Here is a 27,223-nt window from a genome sequence, read left to right on the forward strand (position 1 = left end):
GGCAGGTGGACAAATCTTTGTCTGGAGAAAGTGGTATCGTCCTTCCCGTCATCCTTTTGGAGAAAGGGATCACGTCAGGAGGGGATCACTTCCGGCTTTCCAAGATGGGTTCCCGGGCTTCTCTGCTTCTCAGACAGGAAGAAATCGAGGAAATACAGCGGGAAACTGGGTGTATGTTCTCTGTTCGATTATTTTATGACATTTGAATGTTCTATAAACACCGTTTATTTGTAGGATGGGTGTTGTAAGTCTTCACGGTCGCCCAGGTGTTGTTGTCCCTCTGCTCTGTCCTTGGGCAGTTGGGGGCGGTCACGTAAGTCGTGTGCAAATATAATTTTGTTACACTACAGAAATGAAAGTCATGTTGAGTAAACAACAATATAAGATTACTGTAACAGTTATGATTTTTATGTTTTTCCAGTCTCGCACAACCAGATCACACGACTGTACAGTCGGTTTACTAGTCTTGACAAGAGTCAGAATGGGGCCCTGAGGTAAGCAAATAAAAATGAAAACACAAATGCATGTACTAGCAAGCTCCTTGGTACTAGCGAATTTAGAGTAGAGTACATGCATAGTAGAGAAGACAGCTTTGGTTTGGTAGGAGTATACTTTCATTCAAAATCCCTTCAGATGGTATTATACACGTAACATCAATCTGAAATTCAACGTACATTGAAAGAAATGTGTTAATGTTTACCATGTTTCTTAGGTGGGTACAGATTACAACGCAGTGCCACGCTATTTTCTGAAAATTATTTCATAAGGTTGGTAGAACATAGGATATAGCCATATCCTTATAGTGTAAAGGAAAACTCCAATATCCTACATGTAGTCATGTACAAATGTTATGTTTGTCTCCCAAGTCGAGAGGACTTACTGAGAATTCCTGAGCTGGCCATCAATCCCCTTGGAGAAAGGGTTGTACAGTTATTCTTTTTAGAAGGGTAAGTAGGTCTGCACTATCTCTTTACAAAGCATTTCTATATAGCTAGTAAGTATTGTACCCCCCCCCCTCCCCCAAGTAAACTCGGTAAATGGGAAACAACTTTGGGATCCAAAAGGCTACCTCAACGGAGAATGGGGTAGTCATTTTTTCCTACATCTAATTTGAATTTGAAAAGTTCAGTTTTTAGTATCCACAAAAGAAGGTTCTCTAAATGTGGAGTATACACAGCTTTTTAACCACAGTTTGCTTCTGGTAAGCTGCTTACTGAAATTGCAGCTGCTTGCTTCTGGAAAGTGTTGATTTCTGACTAGTGTAAATTGTGTACAGGGAGGATGAGCAGGTGAACTTTCGCCAGTACATGCGAACGCTGGCACGGTTCCGACCCCTGGACCCGAGTCAGAAGAACGATAAAGAGGGCGTCAATAGCAGGGAGAAGAAACTGGAGTGTGAGTCCTTCCACCATTTACAGTCTGTTTTTACTTGATAAGATGTGATGGGTTGTTTAGTCTAAAGTAACCAGCTGCTCAGCATTTCTGTAGAGCTGATGTGTTATACCAAAGGGTAGTAATACCAGCTCTTTGTATTGTATTGTCAACTAGATCAGCTAAGGTAGCTCTCCCTGATAACGGCTAACCCACAAACTTACAGACGAAGTACAACTTGCAAAACCTACAATAAATGGAATACAATATTCATTACAATATACATTAGAGGACGATACAAACATTATTGATAGTTATACAGAATAGAAATTATAGGAATCAATAGCCAACCAGGTAAGATATATCAATGCTATACAGAAAGGTATAAAAGAACTTGCAAGTTCTTGTATTCAAAATGAAATGAAACAAAAGAATGGGTGTGCAAAAACAAATTTTTCTAAAACTTTTTTGGGGATACTCAGTACCCAGCTTTTCTGTAGACACCTTTTTGATACATGTATATGTTTTTGATTTTATTTCTGCTTTGAACAGTTGCTTTCAGGATGTATGACTTGGACCAAGACAACAGGATCTCCAGAGATGAAGTTTTACAGGTAGGGGTTATATCTATGGCTTTGAATAGTTGTTCCTGTGTCCTCTTTCTTTGATATATATAATTGTCTACAGTATTCATTGGCACCATGTACAGTAACGGCATCTTTATTAGACAACACTTTTTGTACATATGCAAGTTGTGGCTTAAGTGTAATGTAACCAGCTGCTGTCTTGCTGTGTACGGGTAACGGTGTACCTAATGTGCTATGCCAAAGGATGACTGTACAGATGCAGAATCTGTGGCCTTGAATAGTCATTCCTATATCCTCTTCCTTTGATATTTTGTGCAGTTACTTTTCTAGCATATGGTGGCACTCATTTCCTTCATGTGCAATAAAGGCATCTTCATCAGATAGCTTTAAAACAATGCTTTTGTGTCCATGAATAATTCCATCAGGTTGGTGTACATATGTAAAGGTTAGGCGTGACACTCATGTAATGTAACCAGCTGCTGCCTTGCTGCGAGGGGTGATTGTACGGCTTAAGCTTCCCTCCTGTGCTGCTGTTTTAGGTTTTGCGGATGATGGTTGGGGTGAACATCTCCGAGGAGCAGCTGGGCAGTATCGCAGACAGAACCATTCTAGAGGCAGACACTGATGGAGACCAGCGCATCTCATTTGAGGAGTTTTGCAAGGTAGGTTGAGGCTTTCGTTTCATTCTATTCTCACAGCATGAAAACGTCAAGGCCAAAAATCATCATTACTGCAAGTAAGACATGTTTATCGTTATAACAGCTAGCCAACAACTCTTTTTCTAGATCAGAAAAGTTGTTATTCATGCAAGCATTGAGATGTTGGGCTGCCCATTTCATACTTTCCACAGTCAAAGAAGTCTATAAGTTACCAATATGTTAATGATTAGACCAGTTGCAATGTTATATTAACTTAACTTGTTTCATTATCCTCATTTAGGCCATGGAGAGAAGTGAAGTGGAACAGAAGATGTCAGTGAGGTTTTTGGACTAGAGCAGGATTTTTAGCATGTTTTTATAATCTTGCTATGTTTTGCCTATTTCAAGAAAGATCTAATGGCAAATGGTAGATGTATAGCTGGAAAAAGATAACTAATCTAATGAAGTGAAATGCAGTGTACTGCAGTACTGTGGAATTCTATTTTACATTTCAATTTTGGAAAATTGTTAAGATTTTTCACATAACAGACTTTGAAAATGATTCTATATTGTATGTCTTTTCATTCCTGTTGGTCTGTTATTATTATCAAAGCTGATCATTTGTTTTATAGTTATATTTGATAGTTGAATTATACACTGTAGTAAGTATATTGGTGCTTGAGGTACATGTACTATAATTAGGACTGTAAAAAATATGTTTGTACAAAATTGAAAGAAATTGAGATTTTTTAGAATCGAATAGTGTGTGTAGCGCAAACTCTGCTGTTCAGGGCTGTAACTGGCCCCTCTGCCAGCAGATGTTGGGAGGGCTGCTATGATAGTATGAGTGTGATTTAATCAGGCTAGGAATCAAACAGATGTTGCTCCTCTATATTTGATTGGACTAATGATGAATAATCAGGGGCAATAATCATTGAGGTCATTACAAATGCCCTGTATAGGCAGCCTGTTTTGGGCTTGTTCTTTCTTCTTAGTCTTGGTTTAAGAATAATTCTATTCAGTGTAAAAATGATGTGTGAAGACCATGTCAATGCTTTATTGGTCACTCATATTTTGATGTGTTACTACAGATGTATTAGAGGAAGTGGACCATTGATGACAGTATCATTCAAATGTGTGATGATTATTGGTCCTAATTATATGTTGTTAACTTTGTGTAAAAAGCATCACAGATATTCAGAATGATAATAAAGAGATATTTATTGCTTAACTTCTCTTTTGTTTTGAAATCAAGCAACATACTGGATAGTGGATTTATCATTGGTGGTTTAAATTACACCTCCTTGCTCTTACAAACAAACAGAGCATGTAACAGCAACATTATGCGAATAAGGCCTGCTTATTCCACTGTCCTATTCTTAAGTAGCAGCTAATGTATGTAGAATAAAGCTATAACGTTTCTTGCTTGGCCCTAAAGGAATGTTTTAACATCATAGTCTTTTTAAGATATTTTCAAATCATTAATGTATACAATTATACAAATGTCAATCCAACAATAGACTTCATTACTAGATAACTCAGAGTAAGTAAATATATATGTTGCATTTCCGTAGATGACACGTAAGTCGTATACAAAGTAAAAATGGTACTATAATCTCCACTCGTGAAGAGCCAGTTTTGCTTCAAAGATCATAGATGATCATTCCCCCTCTACACCTGTCCTGATGCTACCCTGTTCCTCATCTCCCCAGCCCTGTGTTTCCTCAGACACTGTTGGATGTAGGGCAGGAAGAAATCCACTGTGCCATGGGAGGGGAGCAGGTTGATGAATGCCTGAGGTTCCATGAGGGAGGCCAGGCAAGACAGGACCCCCTGCAGTGCCCCTGTAAGGGATTCGTGCCTGTCATCCGGAAGACTGTCCTCGTCTTCGAACATTTGCAGAAGAAGGTGCAGCACATCGATCCATCTCTCCTGGCTCTCCGGAAACACGGTCTCTCCAAAACTGACCAGTACGGAAGGGTGCGAATCTATCATGAGTTCCACGGCTTTCTCAGGCTCCATCTTGGCCAGACAGAGGAGTTTGACAGCGAGGAAGCCCTTCATGTCTTCAGTGACAGCCTGCAGGACATGTTGGGAGATGTCGGTGCTGACGTTACCGGAGCAGAGTAGGGATTGCAGCTTCAGGAGGTCCTCGTTACAGCAGCAGCACATGCAGACTTCCTCGACAACTGATGGGGAGGCTTTGCTGACCTGAATCGGGGTCACCGTGGCAGGGAGCTGCATGGGTGACCCACGAGGTGGGGAGACTCTGATCTGGACCCACTGGCAGGGTTGCTTGGCGGAGCCAACGCCTTTGAAAGGTGGGAGGTGGTCCAACCAGGTGTACCGTACTCCAAAGCAGCCACCCCCGCGAGGTATGTGGACATGTCCCGGTGCGGGCATGGGTCTGGAGGATGGAGGTTTCCACTCCACCAGCCTCTGAATGTAGATGTCGCAAAGCATCGTGCCAACTTTCTGACCCGCTGGTTGACTGTGACAAGCTTGCAGAATGCCTTCGAGATAGTCGCGAATGTGGGTGTTTTGGTGAATCTCCCCTTCAGAGCCCCGTAGCAACTGCAGTGCTGTCTCGAAGGCGATGACGCCTCGCCCCTGAAGAGCTACCAGTGCAGCAATAAGCACCTGTGGCTGGTGGCGCCTCAGCAGCTGGGACAGGTGCGACAATTGGGTGGACTCTGTACGCAGCAGTTGGTGCTCAGACAGCAGCACCTGTAATAGTAGTAATGGTTTATTCAATTCAACATCTACCAGAACAAAGCAACAGCCTTGCAGGCAACTGTAGGCTGCCCTAATTGCACTGACACTGTCACATTAAAAGTTCATTACACATATCAGACTCCCTTGTAACATGCATTCTAAAACTTAAAGTATTTCAAATCGTTATCCCTTGACAAGAAATTACATTTTTCCGTAATAGACAAATTCAAAATATTTACATCTATCATATTTTGGTGATAGTTCTCAGATATCGTAGCTCATGTACTAGATGTTGATGGTTTCAGCATTGTTCACCTGGACCAGCTGCGGCTCGGTGACGGTGGACAGCACGATCTGTGCCTGCTCCGGCTCACACAGCCTCAGCTTCAACACCGCCATGGCCAGGACATCCAGTGGCTTGGGGTGGTAGCGACCTCCCGAGCCAGACACCCCCCTCTTGATCTTCCTCAGCATGGACACGGCCTTCTGATCATCGAACAACCTCAGCCGGGACTTGATGATGACCTTGGAGAGGTTCTCTGGCTCTAGCTGGCTGTAGGCCTCCAGGACGATGTTGGAAGTGGACTTGTCCGTCTCGAGCGGCTCGTCACCGGTGAAGAGCACGTGGTCGAGGAAGTGGACCAGGCCCCTCCCGTAGCCTGGCTGTTCCCGGTCCGGCTGCATCTGGTGCAGAGCCTGCTGTACGATGGCAGCCACCTGTAATAGATGATACATCCGAAAATAGTTTCATCAGGTTATTAGGTCATAGGATAGTAGAGTTTTCTTTTACACAACCAGCTATGAACTGTGATGGGGGGGGGGGGGTACAACTTGGGCATGTTTAATTGTGTTCTCGTCACATAAGTGCTATCTAAAAAGTCTTTCTTAGTGACCTGTGCGAATTCAAATAATGATACCACAGAGTACTTCAGAATCTATAAAGTCACAACAGGTACACAGATACAAGTCTAAGTGTACAGTGAGCCTAAGTTACAGATATTCTAGGTATCCACCTTCAGGCCGGACATGTTGTAGTAGGGCAGGGCCAGGGTCCAGTCCTGGCTGTCAGGCAGGGAGTGGTAGTCACCCAGCAGACCACATGACTCACACAAGAGATCCTGAAGCTGCTGGGTCCTGCTGTCTGCTTCTAGAGTGGGGTAAAGAATATCACAATGTGTGAAGTTGCACATTGAATATTGTATATCAAATTAATTCCTTGAGTAATATGAAAACATCAGAAGAATACATAGACATGCAACTATTGACAAACAACTTGTGGGTATGAATTTCTACAACAGGTAATTTTACATATTACCTGCACCAGTGAAGGTATGCAGATGACATTGTTCCAAGCACTGGCAGGGGGGTGGGTCGATGTTTTGAGCAGACTTGAGCAGGGACTAATCTCAGGTTAGGACAGCCCTTTACAATTGCAACATGCAGGGTGCATCTTTCTCTTGTAATTTTGGAAAAGGATCCACTCCTTTATCCAAGCAAACAGGCCAGAAAGGTTTTTCCCTTGACACAAATCCAATTGACACCAGCCACCATTATTTCGATGACCTTAACTGAACAGAGGCTGACCTTGACTGAACAGCGCTTGTCTCAGGAGAAGGTGACCTTCACACAGCAGCTGGTGGTATGCAGGCGGGCTGCTGTTCTGGTAACGCAGGCCAAGGTCCAACATGTCCTTGTACAACTGACCTTGAAGAGAAACAAAAAGCATCTTATTACAAAAAAATAAATAAAACGCCTTTCTAACACAAAAGAATGTCTCCGGTGTATGAGCAATCCTCTGATTTTCTTCAGGATTACTCTTTGGTGAGTGTCTATCATTTTGTGTTGGGAAGCAGTTTGATTGATGTTACAATAAGACACCAACTCTGATGAACTTACATTCTAAAACCATTTTACATATTGCTGTCATTAGGAACAGGAAGAACAAAAGTAACACTTAGGACTAGATCTTCTATATGCCAAAATGTTACAAAAAATTAAGGTACAATTTTGTATTTTTGTTGCTGGAAATGTTATAGATTTAATTAGAGGAAGTCAAAGATTACAACAGATAACAAGGAAAAAAAGCAGTTTCAGATCATCACTTACTTTGAATCAATCCTTATTTCAAAAATTGAATCAACCTGGAAGAGTATGGAAACGTGGAAAAATACCATTTTCAATTCAATAAAATACATACCTACAGAGGCATTCTGTAAGGCATACAGACTCCAGTGTGACTGTCCTGCTACTCGCTGGGTCCTGGGAGACTCCACCTTAGACAGCAACAGTACATGGGATGTGCACACACTGATATCCTATACAATGGTGACATGAACAAATCATAATAAACATGAATACCAGCATGAAAACCAGTATTTTGCAATGGTGCCAGAGTATGAAAAGTGGTTTCTTCTTCCAAGGAGGTTAGATAGCCTCATTGTATTCCACATCACCTCAAGCGTACTTCCAGAGGAAAGCCTTTTACATCACATTTAATTAGTGGCCATTACATACTAGTGCTTTTTGCTAGCTTATGCTTTTTGCCACATTTCCAAACTGGGACCTGACTGGGATGAAGGAAAGATATATGCAAATTGTGACCAATAGTCTAAAAGCATTTGGGGTGTTTTGTTGTCTTTTACATCATAATTTTCATTCCCACAAACTGCCAAGCCAGGCACAGGTTTGGAAACATGACCCTAGCATTATACAGATGAGAGGAGGATGGCTGCCAACAGAGCCTGCTGGGCCCACCTGACTGCCTCATGTGTCGGGAGCCCCTAAGTCTAAGTAATTATACAGAGAGACTGGTGCCACCTACCTGTATGGCTATGAAGGGCCTCATCCCGATGAGACAGATGTCCATGTTGGGATGAGGACAGGTGTTGTGGATGTTGTCGATGTCCTCCATCCTGTGGACCGCTGCGGCAAACTTCCGTAAGGTGTACGTTTCCAGACCATTCCTGGTCACTGCATGGAGCAGGCTGTCTCCTGCCACTACCTGGGCACAACAGGGGTAAAAGGGAGAGATAAAGGTAGTTCCATATAGCCTTATTAAGGCCATAGGGGCAGTGGGTTGTAATCCACTGTGTTGGGAGGCTGAATTGAAATTGAACATTAGAACTGGAAGGAAATCATGTTCAGACTTCAGCATGAGCATCAGTATGAATTAAAGAAATTGTTGTTCCCATCAGATGTAATGGTATGTGAAAGATTACCTTGGATGTGTCAGCTGTATATGGGTAGGAGGCCAGGAGGTTGGCACCATCAAAGATGTCATACAGGAAACCCTGTCTGGGGCCCGTGAAGAAGCAGCAGAGGCCGTGCAGTGTCCCCTCCTGAGGGTTGGGGTGCAGAGGAGAGCACCTGCCTTCAGCGGGCAGAACAGATACCCTGTGGCGACGTGACTTTTCAGACTTATCGGCACCATCCTTAGAGTACGTTGGCAGGAACTGAAGAGAGTGAAGTGCGCCGTCGACAGTCGTGTATGCCGTGTCTCCTGGAGCAAATCTGCGGTACAGGAGGGTTGTGGTGCTCAACTGGGCGTTCATCCCCTTGATACTGATCCCCACACTGTACAGTCCTGCCCACTCCACTGTGATTGGTCGCCCTTGGACGCAGTCCACTGGTCCGAGAACCTCTGTCGGGTTTGAAGACTTCTCCACATAAGGCCGCTCACTGGAGATGGTGCGTAAGCTGATCGTGTTGGTCTGGAGTCGGGGAGAGACACTTCTGCGTGGCAGGGGGCTGGTACCACTTGGAAGTTCCACATGAACACTGTCCACGGGAATATTATGCTCCTCAAACGACCACAAAACAAAGTCTTCATCCTCAACAATAACATCGTCCTGATCCGCTCCTTGGTCTGTTGGTGTTGTGGATCTGCTAATGACTTCCCCAGCTAACTCCTTAGGATTGGTTGTGTCTTCATCAACTTCATTCTTGAAGTGAACTTGCAGCACCCTGACCTCATCTGCCGAGATCCCGCCGACATAGTTCTCACACAGGGCTATCTCAGCAAGGTTAAACCCAATGTGAATGTCCAGGAGATGGTCCAAGTCAGTGTAAGTAGTCTCTGTCAGCTGCACAGTCTTAGAGCAGAGTCTGTACAGGCTCATAACACTGCCTATGCCGATGGCCAGGTTACCAGTCACTGCGCAGCACTGTATGCAGGTTGCGGACTTACGGAGAGGCAACTCCACCACCTCCAGCTGTTTCCCAGTGTTCTCTGGTTGGGAGTTACTGGCTGGGACGCCGGCGATCCTGGCCCGTACAGGCTGCGTCACATCGCTACCCTCCCAGTTGAAGTACAACCTGACAAATGTAAGGGACCTGATGCCAACACAGAGAGGAACAAAAGAAAGTTATAATCATGAATATCAATCCATGATTGGGGTGTTTAATAATTCCATCCTTCCTAGAACTATTTATCTATTGATTTTGCTGTTACAGCAAGACCATAACAAGCACACAGCCAGGGTTGCCCAACTAGCCTGATGACAGGGACAATACAATTTAATGGAATTTGATAAGGACAGGATTAGATAAATAATAATAATATTCTTATTATTATTAGATTGCAAAATAGGGAATAGGGAACCATCTTGCTGATGCCCACTAGTCGCTTCTTCACCTCATATCACCAAGTCCCATCCTCATCTAATCGCTACTTGGCACCTATCAAATGTACGACTAGTGGGATAGCAGAAGATGTCGATTCTGAACAGGCTTTGTACGTGGCAAACTGTAGTTTTGGACCAGTCAACTCCCCTGGCATGTGATCTGTCTACTTTGCCAATTTCTACTATTTCCAGTCACATGCCAGGTAGAGGCTGACTGTTAACCTGTGTTATACTCTTGCTCTCTTGGTTATAGCCGGTGTTTTGAGGTGCAGGCTACTACGAACATGAATTCAGTCAGGATACAGACCTCTGCTTGCTGCTCTTGACTTCCACAGTCGCCACATACTTTCCACACTCGCTGTAGACCAGCTGGTCAATGGCAGATACCGTCATGAAGCCAAGCAGGTGCCTGCACTCCTTGGTGTTTACCTGGTACACCTCCACCACATTGTGTACGGTCGCGATAAAGAGTTTGTCGCCAGAGCCGTAGATGACCTCGGGTTCCTGCTTGGTGCTGAAGACTTCCTGGGACGTGAAGTGGTGGCACGACAGAACCCGCACCATGTTCAAGCACCTGTACTACTAGTGGTGTGAAAAAAAAAGGTGCAAGTATATTATAGCCTTTGAGAAGTATTATTGGGGCTGTGTCATTGGAAGGTATGGTATTGAGAGGCTGGCCAATAGATTACCTCTCCTTTCACCATGCACACTTCTTTTCCCCACAACAGAAGTCAGGTACCCATTTACACCTGGGTAGAGTGAAGAAATTTCCTTAATATTATTCCCTGAATCAAACCAGGAATGCCAGGAATTGAACCCATGAACCTCTATCCTGTGTTCTTCAGCCTAATTCCTCAATACTACACCCAATGCCACATTCAATAATAATAATAATGATAATAATAATAATATCGGGTGTATTTTGCAGCCAGTAGTGTGGGTAATGAGGCTGTTTAACGTGGTCGAGGCACCTCCTCGAGCACGGGACCCCCGTTTTACGTCCCCCGACTTTGTGGAAAGCTTCGTGAGACTACAGCAATCCGGACGTCCTTGGTTGGTCCCCCATCCAAGTACTATCCGGACCGCGCGTTGCTTAACTTCCGAGATCGAGGGATCGGGTGTACCAACGCGTCACGCGGCCGTAGCAACGACAATGATAAAACCTGAAACTCGTCCACTAGGTGTCTCTATAAATGTACATGTCACTCATTTGAAAATATTCCCAGTCTGACAATCTGTAACATTATGACTGCTTGAGGGTACAGTGAATTGTAAGGTCACTTGTTTGTCAGAGAAATACAACATTATTGTCAATTTGTCATGTTGTATTTCTCTGACAAACAAGTGACTTTACACATTTTATTCGTGTTAAGTTAATGAAAGCTCCTTTGTTGTAAAGATCTAGACAAACCACTTCCAAAATCACATACAGTTGCTTGAGTTACCAAAAGCTCCTTGGAGTAACAAATTTTTGGCACACTTCAGCAAGATCCATAAGTGTGGACCAAGTGATTTTTAACCTCCTTGTGTGGACAAATACCTGAGCTTGTAGCATATAATCAATGGCCTTATAGCAGTTGTAAACACTATCTGAAACTCCAACAATCAAAGGTAATAAGGATAAACTGACTTACTTCCCAAAATCAGAAAGCTAGAGTAACTTCCCATTTGTATAAACAAACTGGGAGCATTTTTCAGTCACATGCAGACTGACCTTTGACCCAGTAGGAGCACGCGTTCTGATGACGTCGCAGATATCGTGTTGATGATCACAATGGCGGAGGTTCAAAACTTAGTTTGGTTCCTCCGTCGTCAGTACAAGGATGCCGAGGAAACCATCGCGTTAACGGGACGCCAAGAGGTACGTGTGCCTTCTTTATACTATGAGTTAAGGTCTGAAAGGAAAATTAAGCCCCACATGCGCCTTATATATGAGTTTCTGCACCTCAAAAGTTGACCTTACGATTGGCAAACGCGAACACAACGATCAAAAGGCAGGTTCGACGTTTTTGTCGCAGTTTGATTGTGATGTTCTAGACCATGCAACACTCTGTGATGTAGGAAAGGTTTGAAAAGGACACGTAAACACAGTGACGTGAGTAGTTATCGTTATTATGATCGTTTTTAACCTATATGTCCCTTGGGAGATGTGATCGTGTTTTTAGCACACGTGTGGGGAGTTGTTGAACTTTGTAGACAACTTTCATCGATCAACTGTGCGCGTCAGCAAATTCTGGGGAAAGTTGGTGTCGTTCACAGCAGTTCATAAGGGTAGAAGCTATGAAGCCGTGCACGCATGAGTTTGAATGACAGCTGCAGTACATGTCTGGTCCGTTACACGTCGTTTCGTGGTGATAATTTAGCCAGTGTGACACATGCGCACGGAAGCCCGTGTTATTATGCTGCGCCGTGGCGCGCGATTGGTCGGTGGTGCGTCCCTGGGGACAATACAGCCGTCAGCTGATCTTTGTTTATGTGCTGATGCAAATGAGCCCCATTTCATCATCTGATCCAGGGTAGAACTAGATCGATCCAGGGACTGCGCTGGGCTGGCACTCAGCTGGCACAGAAGGTCGTGAAAATTTTCCCAAAGTAATATTGAACCGAGAGTTTTAGAGTTTTTAATCCCACCAACTTGTACTGAAAAGTGCCTGTTGCGAGCCTGAGCTGTGTTGGAACGGTTCCTCCCCCACAACTGGTCCGAGGAAGGGATTTTTTGGGGGACCAGCCTTGTGTTGTTGCTGGGCCAGAGGGAACATTCCAGCCCAGGTAAACAAAGATGGCCTTCAGCCTGCGGCAGCCCTGGCAAGGCACAACACCACTTGTTCCACACTTCTTCTCCACAATTCTACATCTGCATTCACTTTTATACCTCTTAACTGTTTATTTGTGTACATTTCTGTGTGAATCCTCCCCTCCCTGGAGATATATTTTTTCCTGTTGCTGTGCCATGATGTGTGGGAATTGTTGTGCTATCTCCCTGCTGTAGGTCTCGCTGGGAAGGGGCCTGGATGTGACTCACCGAACCATACCCAAAGACACACCCTTCGATATGTTTAGTCGAAAACATGCTATTTTCAGGCCCGCGGTGGACGGGACCTGGACGGTGCAAGACAATAACGTAGGTATCATGGCGGCAGGCCTGATGTGTTTTTTTTGTGTGTGAATTATTCATGATGTACCCGACATTCTGTTGCTGCTCAGGGCAGAGGGTGTAATCTGCTGTGACATCACAACTGTGTAATCTGCTGCTCTCTTGGCAGCACCCAGATGGTGTATTTTGCACTCAAACAACTCGCCAGGCTACCAGAATGTTTTCTACCTGGTCCAACAAAAAATCTAAAAACAGAGAATGCTTTTCTTGATCTGTTTGCCCATTTATGTAAGGTAAGGCTTTGTTATTGAAGAGACCAGTGTAGGTCCTGTGACCCCAGAGTCCTCAAATTTCAAGGGGAGTGGCCAGAACTGGGTCGGCTATTTACATACCAAGTGAGCTGCATCCTGTTCCTCAACATTCCATATGGATTGCTTAAGAGAATATCTCGGGTATCCTGTGGCAATGTCTACATTTGGAACAGCACCAGAAATATCACTGGGATCATTTTACTTAACAGTTGTGGTGTGACATGCCTTAACATGCTAAAACATTCACCAGTGGACATTTTATAGTTTTGAAACTTGTAATACATTTGTAGATATTTGCAACACACTTGCAAATTCGGGAAAGTGATGAAAAGTTAATGTTTCTTCATGTGGTATGTGCTCTGTTTTATTGAATTGACTTAGCTTGGAATTGATGCGAGAGTCAGGACGAAGTGATGAAAATAAGGTGGAAAAAATCAATAAAAACAACCTCCCATCTCCATTTATCTCTAGCCGGAAACCTGTAATCAAAGTGACGTTTCTTGCTTGGAGCTAATTGTTTCTGCTGGCTGCTTTCTTTGTACTCCAAGAATACAGTAGTTGGAAAATGGAACAATATGCCTTTATCGGCAAATAATCATGTTTGGCTCTTGTAAGTTCTATTAAATGTTTTTTAATTTATTTTACATTGGAAAAAAAGGAGGTAAAATTACATGTAGTTGCCCATTCTATATCAATGTAAGCTGGGAAATGATCAGTCAATGAATAGATAGATTTTACGTTTGCTGTTGTTATATGGCCATATTACAAGGCCTGTACTTAAAATGTATTTTCCGTGGTCTTTCTTTTTCCAGACAATCAATGGCATATATATCAATGGTCATAGACTGAAGCCAGGCATTCCATTTACGTTGAAGGAAGGCGATAATATCCAGCTGGGGCTTCCTCCCAGCAGAGACTCAGAACCGGAGTTTCTGTACAGAATAGTCAGGGATTACACCAGTAATATCTCAGGAAACAGAACAGACTCTGAACTCAAAAGTAAACGGAAGGAAACAGCAGAAAACGCTGATCCTCAGGGCAGTAGACCGGGCCCTTCTCATCATAGACCTGTCGAGAGCTCCGGCCACAAAAGGAGAAGACTCGAGCAGCTCGATGAAGACTTGGCGCACAAACAGAGAATAGCCGAGCGCGAGAAACAGGCCGAGCAGAGGGTGAGAGATGCAGAGGCCCGGATTCAGAAAATGCAGTCGCTGATTGAGGAGAAGGAGTTAGCACAGACAGCGCTGCAGGACCAACTGAAGAAGAAAGAGCAGGAGATGCAGCAAGAGATGAGACAACAGGTACTTGGGGTTGGAATGTGTTCTGCTGTGAGATCCCCAAGTAAAAGAAAAAAAAACCTACGTCACTGAGACAGGAATAGTTCCAGTTTATTCCAGGGCACTGTCCCAGAATGTGGGTCCCCTCATGAGCCTGGGGGCGCCGGCCTGATTGTGAGAGATTCCTTGGGTTGTTTTATACCCGAGTGAGTGAGGGTGGTGGGTATAATGTACAGTTATTGTTCTCGAGGAGGCATCGTCTAACACACATGCGCATGCATGTAGTTCCCAACACCAGCCCACCGCGAACAGCCCTGAGAGTGTGCCTGGTGAATGTTTCACCGCACACAGTTAACAGCTGTGATTGAGCCGTGTTGTCAACATTCCCGATGGTGGATAGTTACCTAACTGAGGTCTCTTGACTCCACACATCTTTGCGTCAAGATCTTTGATATTACAGTCAGCGTCCTTCAGACAGAGATCCCTCCAAACGCAACGTAGTGAAGGCAAGACGGCCTTCCTTCCACTGAGGCTAGGTTTTCCTGCCAAAACAAGGGGAATGCAGTCCCCACTACTGACAGAGAGAGAAATGAAAGAAAAAAGAAAGAACATACAACTTACAAGAATTCACACATTCTGTAAAGAATAAAGTGAAGCACCCATTGGAGTAAACTGACGCTTCTGGCAAACACAAACCGAATAAATGCAGTACATGTAGGTTGGTATCGGTCCAACATATATAGTCCCTTTGCCACTTCTGTACACACTTAAATATCGGTTGTCGCTGCTTTCTTCATTACCGTACTGGCAGCTGCTTGTATGTCGTACTAGAGCAGGCTGCTTGATAAGATCGTTGCAAGGAATAAGTACCTGTCATTCATTTGTCATTTGTCTGATGGTAAAAAATTAGGCACTGCAGCTGGGCATTAAGAAGTATTTTCCATGCTCTACCAGAAAGTAACAAAACTATAAGTCGTCATAGAGGAAAAAAGACAAAGGAAAATTGGGGAATGCACATCTGCAGGTCATGAAAACTTGTCAATACATTAAACCTAAGTTGAGGGCCTGTCTAAGAGTTTCATTATCAGTGTACTGTAAGTGTATCACTTGCCAAATGCTGACTCCATTTGTTTTGTCATGAACATTCAAAATTATTGTTTCTGAGAAGAAATTCTGGATAAGCCCTGCAGGTCAGGAGTATAATACGGTATTATAAGTGAAATGCCTACTAATAAAAACAGCAATCGTAGAGTCAACATGAGTAAAATCACATTGCAAGGTATACGTATGTATATGAGGTGTATCCGCGTTCGTGGTCTGTGTTGCCTGTATTCATTATTTTATTCCAACCTGAATATAGGTTGTAGATAAACAGAATCTGGTCTTGTGAGGTCTCTAGGTGTATATAACTGCAGCTTGCCACTCCTCTGTAGTCAAGACTCGAGGTCAGATTTCAACCCTCCCTCTTCTTTTTGTATTTAGACTCATCTGAAATATGCCTTCTTGATGCTACTTGATGTGGGCCCTAAGAAGTGGTCTAAGTTAAAGCTTTCCCCACTCTGCACTACACTTCATCTTCATTGTCTGCAGTTAGCTACAGTATTAGAGATACAACATCAAAAATGCTTTGCATCAAGTCAACATTAATGTATCTAGTTGATCATCTTATACATAAATTAAATGAAGGAGATCCCACATGGTAGAACTTGGTCACCAGTAATTCTATTATCATAGATTTTTTTCCTGGCACGGATCAGATTAAGATTAGAGGCATAAATTGTATTTCGTAAAAATGATAGCAGCTGTTATGAGCATTGAAGTTTGAATATTTTGCTGTCTGATCAAAGGCATAGAAAATGGTAGGAAAGGGGGCATCAATTTGGCAATACAGTGTATTCCAAAGTTAAACAACGTGAAAACAGCTCAAATGACAGAGGGTACTTCAGGAAATATGAACAAAGGTATAGGTGTTTGAGTCCAAGTTGTGCTTTTGTTGGCATGCCATATACACTTTCTTGCATTGATCTGATCCTTAAGTCACCTTGAAGACTCAAGAAGGGAGGTATGGTAATTTCTATTTAATCTACATGCTCCTTTGCTAGCTTGGTTCATTTCATATATTGCTATAAGTCAGTGTTTACTCAGTGGTTCTTTTCATATATTGCTATAACCTGTGCCCTTTAAATGTTGTATGTGGCATGTTAAACTGTCGGCATAAAAGGCTTCTGCTCAATGTGACCTGGTCCTATGAGACATTAAGCATTTTCAATGAGCTTTGAATTCTTTTTATACTCTAATGGGTTGGTCACTGGTCTTTGAAGGTTGCAACATCAGGATATATTTGTGCACTCAAACAAGAAAATCATGCCCCTATTTTGTCTCTCCCTGCTTTTATAGCCTTTTTGCATTAAACGTTTAATTCTTATTGGTTACGGGGTTAGGTAGCAGCAAGAAGGTTAAAACTAAAATGGAGCTGTGCTTAGTTGGTCTGTGCTTTGCAGAAAAAAATTGTCAATAATCTGCTCATCTCAAGCCAGCCATAGCTCATCCATCCTAATCGAAGGCTTGGTCAGTTCCCAGGGGTTGAGTCACCTTGAGTAGAGGTCATATCCTAAAAATGAAGGTGATGCTTAATCTCCAAGCAGATCTTGCTGTGGCAAATGGGAAGGAGTTTAGCCGGCAGAGGAGTTATTGGCCACAGCGAAGATCTGCTGCAGAACGCACCGGTCAAAGGCACTGGGAGGAGCGACCTTTTCAGAAACGTGTTTCTGCTCCTCCTAGTATCCACTTACCTCCAACGTACAAATTGGCTAAATTTGGCCAGGATTATCGTTTTACAACCCTTCCGAGCCAGTATCTGGGACAAACGCGGCGAGCCGCGCCAGTTCACAGCGGGGGCTTCCCCCCGAAACCGCTGGAGCAGACTGCATCACAGCGCACCAAGACAACGTATCGACATATGCAATTATCAGTTGTACACAAATAACAAGTTATTATCTAGTTGTTACTTGTATATATTTTGCAATAAAAGCTGCGCTAAACACTTCCTGTATCATTTTTTCATGTCTGCAACTTCAAATCTTTACCGATCATATACGCTTGGATTCGGTTCAAAGACCCACGCTCGTCACATTTGACGGACAGACATCGGCGTGTAAAAACGTAGACAGAACTTGAAATTTTGGAAAGGTATCCACATAATCAGCACGTGCATTTTCAGCAAAGCCGATTTGAATTATTTCTAATGGCGTCCGGTGCATTCTCAGGCAAACAAACGGGCGCCGTGGCTTCATGAAACGTTGGGGGAAATCGACGTCAGCGCCCCCCTCCCCACTGCACTTGCGTCCTGTCGCATCGTGTTGACGCGTTTTGCTGTTGTTTTCCTCCAGTACGTAGTAAGTTATTGATGCGTTATTGACACCAAAGAAGCAAAGAAATCCCCAGATGTCACAGAAAACACAATGAACTCTTACAGCCGACCCGTGACGGGATCCCTGGCCCCGCACGCCCGGGGCAATTCGCACCTTCTTCCTAACGCAGTTTAATTGCCTGATAATTGCCTTTGATCGGTGCGTTCTGCAGCAGATCTTCGCTGTGGCCAATAACTCCTCTGCCGGCTAAACTCCTTCCCATTTGCCACAGCAAGATCTGCTTGGAGATTAGGTGATGCTGACCTGTAACCCCAAGATCGAATGTGGAGTCATCACTCAGTGTTTACACATTGTTGGACAACAAAGTGTGGGTGACTAGGTGATGATTATAAGTCTTTTTTCATTTCCAAATCAAAAATTGCATTTCAAGGGAAGTCTACTTTCCAAAATGTTATATTTCAAGATATCTTGAGCTTGTATTGTTTTTCCAGCCTGAGAGCATTCATTTTCAAATCATTGAATTCAAGGGAACTCTTATTTTGAAAATTTTGTACTTCCAGGGAGCTCTCATTTTTTTAAAAATGTGTACTTCAAGTTTAAGGGAGCTCTAGTTTTTGCAAAGTTGCATTTCAACGAAGCTCTCATTTTCTAAACGTAGTTTAAAGAAATCTATCCGATTGGAGACATGATCTATATTATCATAGAGACCTTCAATTGCAAGCATGATTTAAACTACATGCATGAAGCGTGCATGCTTGAAGGGTTCTCTGTTGCTGCATTGCAGTACTATTAGATCACCTGTTAGATTAATGACAACAAGCATCATAAAATATTGGTGACAATATGTACGAAAACAACAGAGAAGACATAGAAGAAGGCATAGGTTGATAGGCACTTGTTTGGATTGAATAATGAAAGGATGCTGAAAAATGCCTTGTCAAGTGTTTGAAAAATTGGCTGGGAACCAAAAATCAGCTGACATGTCCATAATAGGCTTGTCTAGGCAAATTTAATCTCTCCAGGGAAGGTGGTGACATCAGGAACAGTACATCTGTCTGTCAGTCATTGGGTTGGAAAAGATTTAATCACACACATACTGTCTATTCTGCATTAGAGACAAAGAGAATACAGTCAAAACAGTCAAGAAGTCCATGCAACTAATGACCATGGTCTATATGGCCTGGTGGTCACTTTCACTCAGGATTCTTAATGATTTTGCCAATGATATAAAGTGTCTATGCCTGGACCACTTGTACAGGTTTAACTGTAATTGACGGTATAGGCTGTGCAGTGGGAGAGGGATCTATTTGGCTTGGGTGATATTGCCAATTCCACACAAGAGAATTATTACATCCAACATGCTTGCAGGGCACAATACAGTAGGTATGGGTCATTCCTAACTGCATAATGACTCTGACTCTGAGTGGGAATTGGTGACACCAAATCAATAGCTCAGATGGATTGTAGTATCATCGTACTCTATTCTCTTGGAGTACAGTCACTGTGGCCATGATAAATCTACATGGGATTTAGATTTCATCATTCCTCAGCCATGACAATCAAGATGGCTGCTCCCCTCAAACATCTTTTCTTCCCAAATTGCAACAGGGATGATGACATCTGTATTGATGTACAGGTAATGAGTACCTAAGTAGCCTAGAAGCTTTCCTTCCAACACATCTGAACAGTCACCACACAAGTGAGTAGCACTGTCAAATGGATTATATTGGTCTCAAGGGTAGAGTCAGCTTGTGACCAGAATTATTATTTACTCTTTTGACTTTGTTCTTGACATTGAACAGTCAAGTACTGATTATTGAACATAATTTTAGTCCAGGGCCCTCATAGACTGCACATAAATTCCTGTAGATATGGATCACAAGTCTAGAACAGCTTCAGATTGCAGTTCAAATTTAGATATGTTTTCCATGCCTAATTTGAGAGATCCAAAACAGGTGCTCAGGCTTCATTTCCATTTGTTGTAAAGCAGTAAAGGAATTGTCAGAGACTGTCTGAAATACAATTCATAAACTATATCCTTGCCCCAAGCACAGCAGTATTTGCATTAAGTGTCTTATAACATGGTAGAGCCATTAAACCATATCACAACATTTCTGAAAGTCAGCATAATTTAATCATTAAGAAATATGGCTCTTGCTATTTTCCAAAAATGTTGTAATGTATATATGCAAGCTGTACATCTTGTGAAGTACTCAAAGACAGAATGTTGGCTTGCTGGGGTAAGTAACCAACTACCAACTGTAAGTCCCATTGGTCATAAAGGTTGTAGAATGCTTTGCTGATACTTAAAGCATATTTTGTTGAGCACCAGTCTACTTTGTGACAGTTGAGACAGATCACAGAAGCTCTGAAAAGGTACTGAAGTTTGTTTACAGATTGAACAGACTCCAGTCTGTCTTTTTGAGGCAGGAAATGGCTTAAACTTTAAAGGGGGAGGGAAGAATTAGCTGACAACAGCAGCTGTGAAAAGAAACTCTGAAAAAGGGTAGGACAATCCCAACTGCTGTAACTGTAAACAGGACCCTGTACTAAGTATAATTCTGAACTTGCTGCTTTATGTAGATTTCGAAACATTAATACAGTGGTCTTATTTTGTAGTGGCTGTTCCAATGCAAAGCATCACCCCAAATTTGCATTTCCAATGTAATACAGATATGTCTCAAATGTGAACTAAAAACACCTTTTCCCTCCTACCACAAGGTAAAACCATTCTGACAATGAATGAATTAACAGTAATCAAACCAATGTCAGGGTTCTGAAGGTCAGTGGGACTTGATTTGACTCACAATCAGATTCATCATTGGGATAATCCAGCAGTGTATAGTCGTGTATAGTCTGCATGGTTGAGGATAAACAAACCTGGGCCCTCTCAGGATTGACCTTGAGTGAACACTCCTGCTGGGCCGGGCTTGTTTTTCCAAATCCTAATAAAAGAGGGCTGCAAATACCCAAGGTCACAATCACCAGTTCCAGTCCTTTGTGACCCCCTTTTGGGGTTAAATGTTTCCCAATCTCCCTCACCCATGTCACTTCATTTCCTTGGTTGTCAGACAGTCTTAAGTAAAATTTGGCAAGAGTTTGAGGTGAAAACATTTGACTCTGACCTTAGTTAGTCACTAACTGATACTGTATGCACTGAGTGAGGATAATGTTTGCCCTTCATTCGGTATACTATAGATTTGATAGATGAACACACACCTCTCCTTTGTGATGATTTAACAAAGTTGTGTGGCCCTAGGGCTATATGAAATGAAGATGGTTGCCACCTTATGCACCATTTGGTGCAGGAAGGTCTTAACTTTCAAACTAGCAGATGTCTTCTTCAGACTCTGTTTACATGTTGATCTTCCAGTTCACCAGTACTTTAAAATCCACAAACCAACAAATTTATTTATTTTTTTATCCTTAAATATCGCTCATGAGGCAATATGAAAAAAAAATCATGACCATATATTTTCATCATATTGAATTTGAATTGTTATTTGAACAAGATGGCTATGAAAAGTTAGCATTAATACAGCAACAGTCTATCTAGCCTGGATACCACACCCAAGCCTGATCTCAAAAATATCTATCGTGCACAATAGATATTTTTGAGATCGGGCTGGAGTGTAGTAACCAGGCTATAGTCTATCTGACTGTGTCGCAGTGTTTGCTATGAATGGCTGGAGAAGGCAGATGTTTTTTCTCTACTGTATTTGATCAGCAGCTGTTATGTGGGGACTAATCTCATGATCTATAAGCAGTCTCTACAGATTGGCTGGGGTCTGATTTATCATAACCAGGAAATGAGTTTTCTCTCTCCCATTATCGCAGGCAGATAAATTATTGTTTTCCAAGGCCACGCCAGTATATATCATTTATTGTATTTTTCACTGTTCTTTGACAAAATTTTATCAAGAAGACATCATGAAAACAGAGCAGTTTGGATATGTCAGTATTTACTCAATAACAGTGTGTAATACCATAACCAAAGTACAGCAGATATTCCCCTCTGGTGTCACACTTTGTTTTGTATACTAATCTTTCAGTTCAGCTTAATTTTTTTGTGAAAATCCGAGAACCACCAAATTAGATTTGTGTAGCCCAAACATGCTGAAACCTGAAGATTTCATTATTGTAGGTGTCCTGTGTGCCAACTATACTTCTGCCATGTCTGCAGCAGACACAAAATGTTGTTGTGGACATGACCAGAGACAAGCTCCATTATTTTTCTATTACTTCCAGCAGTTTGCTGCCTTATTTGATTTCAGACTCTGTGCAGGCTCTATTACACGTAGGAGGCCTCCATTATGCCTATACTAGATTCTCCTCTACCAGTGCTACTGTTAAGCGGTCATGGGCAGTTTCTGTCTTTTCTGAGGAGTCTAAAGTACTGTCGGCCACAAAAATGAACGACGCCCTGACAGTGTATTGATTTCTGTCAGTTTCTATTTTGACAGAAAGTTAACATACGTGCACATTCTGATTAGCTAGAGATGGTTACTAATGTATGCTAATGCGTAGCTAAATTTTTGTTCGAATCTTTTTCTAGTTTGCAAAAGTACAAGTTGTTTAATTTCTGCCTGCAAATTGAATTTATTTCTGCATGTACCAGACATTTGGAGTCCAAAGTCTGTCAGCAATGGTGCAAGAAGTAATATTAGTCTGTAGCTATCAGATTGAATATACATGGACAGGAAACCCAGCCACAACACAACCACAAATTAGCTTGGCAGCAAGCATTGAAAGTCACCAGATTTATTTTCCTTTGAATACAGGCACTTCAGTGTTTAAATGTGGAAATATCAAATAAAGTGTGACAGGCCATTGCAATTCATTTTCTTGGTTCCCAGATTCAAGCTTGATTTTCTTTTCTGAAAACATCACTTTAATTTGAAATATGAACCAACCCCAAAATATTCTTAATTTGAAGAACGTCTGTGTTTCTCTAGTTGTTACAGTTAGTGCAAAGATCGATACATTAAAAGATCAAAATCCATCGTTTGAAGCAATCAGCCTGGTGTGCAGGCTCTGTTATGGTGATGTCAAAGTAGCATTCTGGCAGTCTTTTGCAGGATACCTAATTGTTGTTTATTCTTATTCCACAGAACACTCTTGTACTTTCCTGCAAAAAATCCATCAACAAAGAAAGCAGACTGTAGTTGCTATATAACAACTCCATCAAACTGGCACGTTTCAAACAGTTAATGGCTGACTTCCTTGCTTGCATATATTGATTTTCACTTGTGCCGGATAAATCTGCAGAAAATAGAGCATATCAACTCGCTCATATCTGTATGAAATATGTTTTTGAATATAAGAGAATGATGGTCTATGCCAGTATGTAAACATATGTTCAAGGTTGTTTAAAGTGTATGAAAATGCAATACAACAAAAGGCTAAGCGTTTAGAATTTTGTTGACTTTGAATTATTGATTTTGCGGGGGAAATTTGTCTATCTTAAGGTAAAGGTTAAAAGACCTTCAATCTGTCACACTCAAAAAGGTGGGAGATGTGATGCCACTGATGGGGCAACAATTTTCATACCTCAGTCAGGTTTGTTTATTTTGATTATAGAAGGTCTGTCAAGCTTGGAGGAAGTCTGTAGGCACAATGGCCCCAGGCCAGTTAGAGCGTTGATCAGGCCAACACCTTTGTTCTATGTGAAATTTTTTTTGTCTTTCGTTGTGTATGATTTTTTTTAATTAGATGAAACAATGATTTCTAATTACTACAGATCATTAGAAGATATTGATTTGTGCAATGGTGAGTTTGTAGCTTTCATCATTATGCACATGAAAAACATAGTTTCATTGCAATGGTTTATTTTCTCATAGAAAGAAATAATATTAGGGGCAATAAAACCGGATGACGTCATCCATATGGCCTAAAAAAATCAGATTTAGAATTCTTTCGTGCCCATCTATCAATATTCGTTACAACTCCATTCTTTCTTAATTCAATACTGAGAAAACAAAGGAAGGTCAAAATGCCAATTTAACCAGGTGAAATACAGTCAGTGTTTCCCAGTAGTGTTCATGCTTGGAGAGCTAAGTAATGGCCCAGGTGCTTTTACAGACACTTGTACTTGTAGCCACCATCTTCCAAATCACTTGAGTTGTGTTTTGGGAAACTTCACAGTCAGGATCAGGTTACCCAGGGCTCATTCCTGTATAGCTCCCCATAGCCTACTGGTGTTCTGTCTTGCTAGCTTGAGTCTGCTCCCAGCCATCACTACCCTAACAGCTGGGTAGATTAGGTAGTGACTGTTGGAAGTGCACTTCAGCTTACAAGACCTGATTCGGCACTATCCCATCATCCAAACTGTGAACAAACCCCTTTTAAGTCACACAAACCACTTCATAATTTCATTAGTTTGGTGCTAACGTTTGTCTTCCAAATTTTGTCAAATGTGGCAACATTACTGGAGTGTAGACAATACAAATACTTTTCTAGGGAAGGTGTAGTACATGGTCTGGTAAAGGAAATGTTCGGATCAAAACAACATTTTATAATCAGTGAATCACTATGACTTGTCCATCCACGTGTGTGAAAAGATACAGCATCCCAGGTAAGGTCATTTTGTTATTGACATGCAATATTGGAAAGCCCTTGATGGAAAAGGCACTCTAAATTTTTAAAAAGATGGCTGTGGCTGTGTTGTAGACTTGTAGTATTGCATTGTCATGGTTTTGCCATTGCTGTGTTGTGGTACAGCCATCTCTGTGTTGTAGTACAACCCTCAATGTGTTATTATAGTACAATCATTGCCGTATTGAAGTGCAACTATTGCTGTGTTGTAGTACAACCATCAATGTGTTGTAGTACAACCATCATTGTGTTTTAGTGCATTACCGTTGCTGAGTTGTAGTGCATCCATTGATGTGCTGTAGTACAACCGTTGATGTGCTGTAGTACAACCGTTGATGTGCTGTAGTACAACCGTTGATGTGCTGTAGTACAACCGTTGATATGCTGTAGTACAACCGTTGACGTGCTGTAGTACAACCGTTGATGTGCTGTAGTACAGCTGTTGATGTGCTGTAGTACAACCATTGATGTTCTGTAGTACAACCGTTGATGTGCTGTAATACAACCGTTGATGTGCTGTAGTACAGCCGTTGATGTGCTGTAGTACAACCGTTGATGTGCTGTAATACAACCGTTGATGTGCTGTAGTACAACCATTGATGTGCTGTAGTACAACCGTTGATGTGCTGTAGTACAGCGGTTGATGTGCTGTAGTACAACCGTTGATGTGCTGTAAGACAACCGTTGATGTGCTGTAGTACAACCATTGATGTGCTGTAGTACAACCGTTGATGTGCTGTAGTACAACCGTTGATGTGCTGTAGTACAACCGTTATGTTGCGTGTGGTAGGTGGTGCGGCTGGAGGAGGAGAAGCATCAGATGCAGGCGGAGCTGCAGGAGATGATGACTCGGGAGATGCAGCAGAAGGAGCAGGAGCTGCTGGAGCGCCTGGAGCAGCAGGGCCTCGCGCTGCAGGAGGAGAAACAGCAGGTGGGACAACTCAACATCACATCTTTCTTCACTAATGATGGATTTTGTCTATTTGTATACTGTAATTCACTTATTCTCGGAACAAAATGTTCAGGGTGAAAAAATTATTTGTTATCGTCACCAAGGCAAATTAATGATAAGTTCATGTTACAGTCGTCACTGTGAAACCCTTGAACATAAAAGTACATTGAAAAAAATCAGGAATTACAGTATTTGATTTGATATTTTTGTTTGATGCTTTTTCATTTTGTTTGTTGTATACTACATTCATTAATACATTTTCTCAACCTCCTATTAAGTACCTGTTGATGTTGTTAATATGTACGTCTGACCTCTTGATGAATGTATCCTTTATCATATCATTTTAGTGTCTCAGAAGCCAACACGGGCTGAATGGATAAAGTACAAGACACTGGATTTCTAATTTGTTGGTTACCAGGTTTTAAAAGATACTGAGTCACTGACATAGTGACTCTACCTTGGGCACTAAAGCATGATCCAGCAAGGGTATTGAAACTGTGTGTAACCCTACTTATAATATATATCAACTTTGCAAGGATCCAGGATGTCAATTGGATGATCTACTGGTACCTAGAGCTTTGGAGGACTGGGAGAAATGGAGGGAACTGGTCAAGTACATCTTAGCTACTACATTTTGTACTTCTAGGTTAGCTAGATGATGAATGAAATATCAAGAGGAAGTCTATACCTTGGATTATACAGTGTGGGTAATGGGGTGAAGTCTGCCATCTCTGATTGCCTTGTTTGTTGTTGTGTGTATCAGGTGGAGGCACGTCTACAGCAGCAACTGGCCCAGCAGCTTGAGGAGAAGGACAAGGACCTTGAGGAGCAGCTGCTGAAGCACAAGGCAGCGCTGGACCAGATCATCTCACAGAAGGAGCGTGAACACTCCGACCTGCAGGCCAAGCTGCTGCAGAGCAAGGTACCACACTCGCTTCTCTGGGCTGGTAGCCTGTACACTCAAACCTGCCCATGTTGTTAATATATGTTTGTCGTAGGGAAAACATATTGTTCTTGCTGATGCGTTCTTCTTCTTGATTCTTATTCTGTCATGAATTAATCAGAACTGCCGCTGACATCAGCATACTGGCTGTTCCAAATTTGAACAAAATATGAGCTGTGCCAGCAAATATGATCAAAATATTAGCTTTGGCAGCAAATATAGTGGTCTTTTTTTGCATTGCTTCAGGGCAGTAGCTTGGCAAATGGCGAATCATGGGGAGGGAAACATCCTACATTTTCTAAACAATTTTGCCTTTCTAGTTTTCTTTGTTAAATTTGCCAATTTCAGCTTAAGAAACTACATTTCCATTATCCCAACAAACAACTTTCCATCCTAGGACAGAGGGATGGGTCCTTGAGACAGTTTCACAGGGGACTTAAAAAATATGGTCTGTGTAGACTGATAGTCACTTAAGTTATTTCAATGGGTAAAATCATCTAAGGGGCCAAATTGACCAGGAGGGCCTTATGTAGAGGTGTAGATGTGATAATTTCTTAACTCATCTTTTCAGCTGGAGAAGGAACAGCAGGAGCAGTCGGTAAAGAAGGTTCGTGAAGAAGTGGTGGAGAATGTCACCAATGTGATGGAGTCAGAGCTGCAGTGTAACATCTGCACAGAGCTGTTTGTACAGGTAAGTACATCTGTGCAGTTACAATTCACCAATTTACAAATCAAATAAAGTTTAAGC

The 27,223-nt window shown here is 42.2% G+C and overlaps 3 protein-coding genes across 11 annotated transcripts in view; 2 read left to right on the top strand and 1 right to left on the bottom strand.

The window, feature by feature from the left end:
* On the top strand, positions 1-3,827 carry LOC118427104 (calcineurin B homologous protein 1-like). Its single transcript, XM_035836743.1, has 7 exons — positions 1-171; positions 422-494; positions 867-947; positions 1,277-1,395; positions 1,924-1,985; positions 2,498-2,620; positions 2,898-3,827. The coding sequence occupies exons 1-7, from the start codon at positions 105-107 to the stop codon at positions 2,949-2,951; spliced, it is 579 nt and encodes a 192-aa protein (XP_035692636.1). The 5' UTR covers positions 1-104; the 3' UTR covers positions 2,952-3,827.
* Positions 3,348-11,786, bottom strand: LOC118426870 (Hermansky-Pudlak syndrome 3 protein-like). Of its 4 annotated transcripts, none has more exons than XM_035836448.1 (9): positions 11,648-11,786; positions 10,241-10,515; positions 8,530-9,643; positions 8,133-8,312; positions 7,509-7,626; positions 6,896-7,015; positions 6,325-6,458; positions 5,627-6,028; positions 3,348-5,323 (listed from the first exon to the last, which is right to left on the bottom strand). In XM_035836448.1, the coding sequence occupies exons 2-9, from the start codon at positions 10,495-10,497 to the stop codon at positions 4,268-4,270; spliced, it is 3,381 nt and encodes a 1,126-aa protein (XP_035692341.1). In that variant the 5' UTR covers positions 10,498-10,515; positions 11,648-11,786; the 3' UTR covers positions 3,348-4,267. The 4 variants fall into 4 exon arrangements, with proteins under 4 accessions (XP_035692341.1, XP_035692359.1, XP_035692332.1 ...); XM_035836466.1 differs by having other exon boundaries at positions 10,241-10,512; positions 11,648-11,776; XM_035836439.1 differs by having other exon boundaries at positions 11,568-11,674.
* Positions 11,647-27,223, top strand: part of LOC118426954 (E3 ubiquitin-protein ligase rnf8-A-like) — a 22,609-nt gene continuing 7,032 nt past the window's right edge. For 2 of the 6 annotated variants that reach the window (XM_035836596.1, XM_035836589.1), the window contains exons 1-6: positions 11,647-11,794; positions 12,923-13,054; positions 14,151-14,639; positions 25,371-25,511; positions 26,296-26,454; positions 27,047-27,166. In XM_035836596.1, coding sequence (XP_035692489.1) covers positions 11,699-11,794; positions 12,923-13,054; positions 14,151-14,639; positions 25,371-25,511; positions 26,296-26,454; positions 27,047-27,166 — 1,137 coding nt within the window. In that variant the 5' untranslated portion in view covers positions 11,647-11,698. Of the gene's footprint in view, positions 11,795-11,867; positions 12,029-12,056; positions 12,703-12,922; positions 13,055-14,150; positions 14,640-25,370; positions 25,512-26,295; positions 26,455-27,046; positions 27,167-27,223 lie in introns of those variants that run through there. The other 4 variants (XM_035836610.1, XM_035836602.1, XM_035836617.1 and 1 more) reach the window with 4 other exon arrangements.

The sequence above is a fragment of the Branchiostoma floridae genome, chromosome 1, assembly GCF_000003815.2.
Source record: "Branchiostoma floridae strain S238N-H82 chromosome 1, Bfl_VNyyK, whole genome shotgun sequence".
Taxonomy (NCBI): domain Eukaryota; kingdom Metazoa; phylum Chordata; class Leptocardii; order Amphioxiformes; family Branchiostomatidae; genus Branchiostoma; species Branchiostoma floridae.